The sequence below is a fragment of the Cyprinodon variegatus genome, unplaced genomic scaffold (assembly GCF_000732505.1).
Source record: "Cyprinodon variegatus isolate N-32 unplaced genomic scaffold, C_variegatus-1.0 Scaffold210, whole genome shotgun sequence".
In the NCBI taxonomy this organism is placed as follows: domain Eukaryota; kingdom Metazoa; phylum Chordata; class Actinopteri; order Cyprinodontiformes; family Cyprinodontidae; genus Cyprinodon; species Cyprinodon variegatus.
Window position 1 is genome coordinate 822,642 of NW_015150663.1, and position 3,438 is coordinate 826,079.

Here is a 3,438-nt window from a genome sequence, read left to right on the forward strand (position 1 = left end):
TGCCAAAGGGCTCCAGGTACATCGTGTCCAGCCTACCGAGAGGGACAGGACTGTCAGAGACTAGTGGTTCAGCAGCTTCTACTCTGCAGGTAGGAGAATAGTTAGTAATTCCAAACTCTCTCTTTTTTTATTACAAGCAGTGAAATAATGGTACCCTTTTTTTGTTTATGTCACATCTACACAGCTCAAGCTTTTGCAATACACCTCAAGAACTATCTTTAAACTCTTAAAGTAATTTATTTGTATTCTTCAGTTATTCTTTTTAAGTAAGGTACCTTTACTTTATATGCAGAAAAAAACTTAACCTTGTAAATAAATTTATGTTATTCTTTAATTATTTTTGATCAAAATTTGAAGGTTTGAAAACTGACCAATAAACATGCATCATTAGAATTTTACATTTTAAAGTGCTTTTGAATATTTTCAAACCGCATTTGACCCGCAATAAATACCTACTAAGAAAATGGTGTTAAATGGTAAATGGCATGTACGTAGATATAGTGCCTTTTTTCAAGTCAGGTAACTTGACCAAAGCGCTTTACACTACATTCATTCACCCATTCACACACACACTCACACACTGATGGTGGCAAGCTACATTGTAGCCACAGCTGCCCTGGGGCTCACTGACAGAAGCGGGGCTGTTGTACACTGGCGCCACCCGGCCAGTGTAATTCCTCGGTTTGAAATAAAAACATTTGTAATATTTACTTGAATAAATATATATATAATATTCATTAGGGATTTTCTAATTTGTTTGAAAAGCAGCAGAAGCAAGAGAAACATATTTAACAGTTAATGAAATAAGTTAAAATATGTAATTATTTACTCATTAAGAAAAACAATGTAAATTTATTTATTCAATGAATGCATCTCAAGTAACAGTTACATTTTTACATTTACAAATAGAGATCTTTCCTGTTTTTAATTTATGAAATATATGGCACATTTGGCTTTCCATACATGCTCCAGTCGCATTTGATCCCATTTATAGGTTTTGACCTGTGTGTTTTCTACTTGTTTGATACGGTTAACTTGGACCACAAAATCTTCTGGCCAAAATCTTTCTGAAGCAGTAAAGGCTGTACAGCCGGATTGTCAATTTATTCACTTCCACCGCAGCATTGCTGCAGCCGCGGACGCGCCATAGTCACATCAGTCAAATTCAAAACATCTCAACCTCTTAACAATACCCCTTGGTCCGGTCTTAATTATAACTTCATCTAGCAAAGATAGGGAACGAACCCTTGACAGAAACTGCTGAGTTTTCTGCTCCATCAGAGCATTTACAGGCTATGATAGGCTTTTGCAGGTTAGGACGATCTAAAGTTCTGTTCGAGCTGTTCCTGCGCTTGATGAGGCTTCTTCGGGTGAGAGCCGCTGTACCCTTCATATTAAAGTGATAGAGTTGCTGCTTGGCCGTGTAATGAGGGGAAAACACAGGTTCTGTATTTTCCTGTCTCCACCTGCACCACAGCCATTTTATGTATAGCAGCTTGACAAGCATCTAAGAAACTGCGTCAAACTGGCTGGTGGGAAAACTTCCCTATAGTGCAGTGGATCATCGCAGGAAAGTAATAATCGGAAATATGTTATGATGCTTCGGAATTAAAACTCAAAATTCCTTGCATACATCTTTTAAGAAATAATCATATTTGTGGTAAAACATGTAGGGGGCTGGTTTACACCAATATCTCGCCTCCCATTGGTCCCGGGACAACTTGCCCGGTTGTCCACCCTGTCGGCGGGCGTGATTACAGGTTCCGCTCCCGCTCTGTTTACCTTTTGCCGCATGTCTCACCTCTCATTTTTCTGTCTCATTTATATCTGTATACCATCAAAAAATAATAAGTTAAAGGCCAACCATACACACAAAATAAAAAAAAAATCACCCAGCCACAAATTAATGTAAATAGTTATTGCATTAATTATGGGATACTGCAATTTAGACGTTTCAGTCAATTCCAATAAAATATTAATAAAACACTGCAGATGTTTTATATATTTTTTAAAATCTAAACCTACGATCCGTGCATCATCAGGCCAGAAAGATGGCGCTGTTCTTTATGCAGAACCAGACCCAGAACGTCATTATAGGAGGTCGCTGTCATCGAGCCTTTTACACTCAGAGGGGACAGCAGCGTGGTGCTGAAATAGCAATCCGAATGTCGGGATGGAATCTATTCAGTTGTATTCCATTTGATTTATCTCTAAGGCTTTTGGAACATTGCATTTGTGAAAATAAGGCATCACCATACTACGGCGTCTGGGTATTTTAAGAGCTGTTTTTTTTAAACACCACAATGGGTCCTGATTTAACAAAGGGATCTCTGCAGAGGTACGTGCTGCCCTTTATTCTTTGTCTCCTTTTTTGCAATATATTGACCTCATCAGGGACCCATTACTCCATACAAGAAGAAATGAAAGAGGGATCAGTTGTTGCTAACATCGCTACCGATCTTGGTCTTGAGGTTGAATCATTGATAAACAGAAAGATGCGCCTGGACATCATTGCTAACAAGAAATATCTGGATGTGAACAAAGAGACTGGCGAATTGTACATTGTGGAGAAGATCGACAGGGAGCACATTTGCTATACAAAATCATCTTGCTATTTGAAACTTGAAATAACGCTGGAAAACCCGTTGCGAATATTAAACATAGAATTCGAAGTGTTAGACGTGAATGACAACGCCCCACACTTTCGAAGAGACGCGATTCATTTAGATATATCTGAAGCAACGCCCACAGGAGAGCGATTTTCTCTCAGTAATGCGGTTGATCCAGATGTTGGAAAAAATTCATTAAAAACGTATCATTTGAGTGAAAGTGAATATTTTAATATTGAAATTCAAACGGGAAGAGATGGATCAAAGTTTGCAGAATTAATTCTGAAAAAGAAATTAGATCGAGAGAAGCAGGCTCTTCACAACCTCATATTAACAGCTATAGACGGAGGAACACCTGCTCGTTCTGGTACCGTTAGTATTGTTGTTCATGTTTTGGACACAAATGACAATGCACCTACATTTGATAAAGCGGCATACACCGTAAAAATAATGGAAAATTCTCCAATTGGAAGCCTCGTTATTCACCTCAATGCAACTGATAATGACGAAGGTTCAAATTCTGAAATTGCATACTTATATAGTTTATATACATCAGAGAAAACACAAGAAACTTTTAATCTCAATCCGACTACAGGTGAAATTACTGTGAAGGGAATGTTAAACTATGAGGATTTTAAGATTTATGACATGGAAGTTATAGCAACAGATAATGGAGCTAACAGTTTGTCAGGACAATGCACCATAAAGATTATAGTTGAAGACATGAATGACAACCACCCTGAAATATCTATTAAATCATTTCAGAGTCCAGTCAGTGAAAACATAGAATTAGATACAGTGATAGCTGTAGTTAGTGTAAGTGATAAAG

General features: G+C 37.8%; 1 protein-coding gene across 1 annotated transcript in view; it reads left to right on the forward strand.

The window, feature by feature from the left end:
* LOC107088201 (protocadherin gamma-B2-like) overlaps window positions 1-3,438 on the forward strand; it is a 15,770-nt gene that overhangs the window by 6,556 nt on the left and 5,776 nt on the right. Inside the window, exon 3 of the mRNA XM_015380223.1 lies at window positions 9-89. Within this exon, the coding sequence (XP_015235709.1) occupies window positions 9-89 (81 nt within the window). The remainder of the gene's footprint in view (window positions 1-8; window positions 90-3,438) is intronic.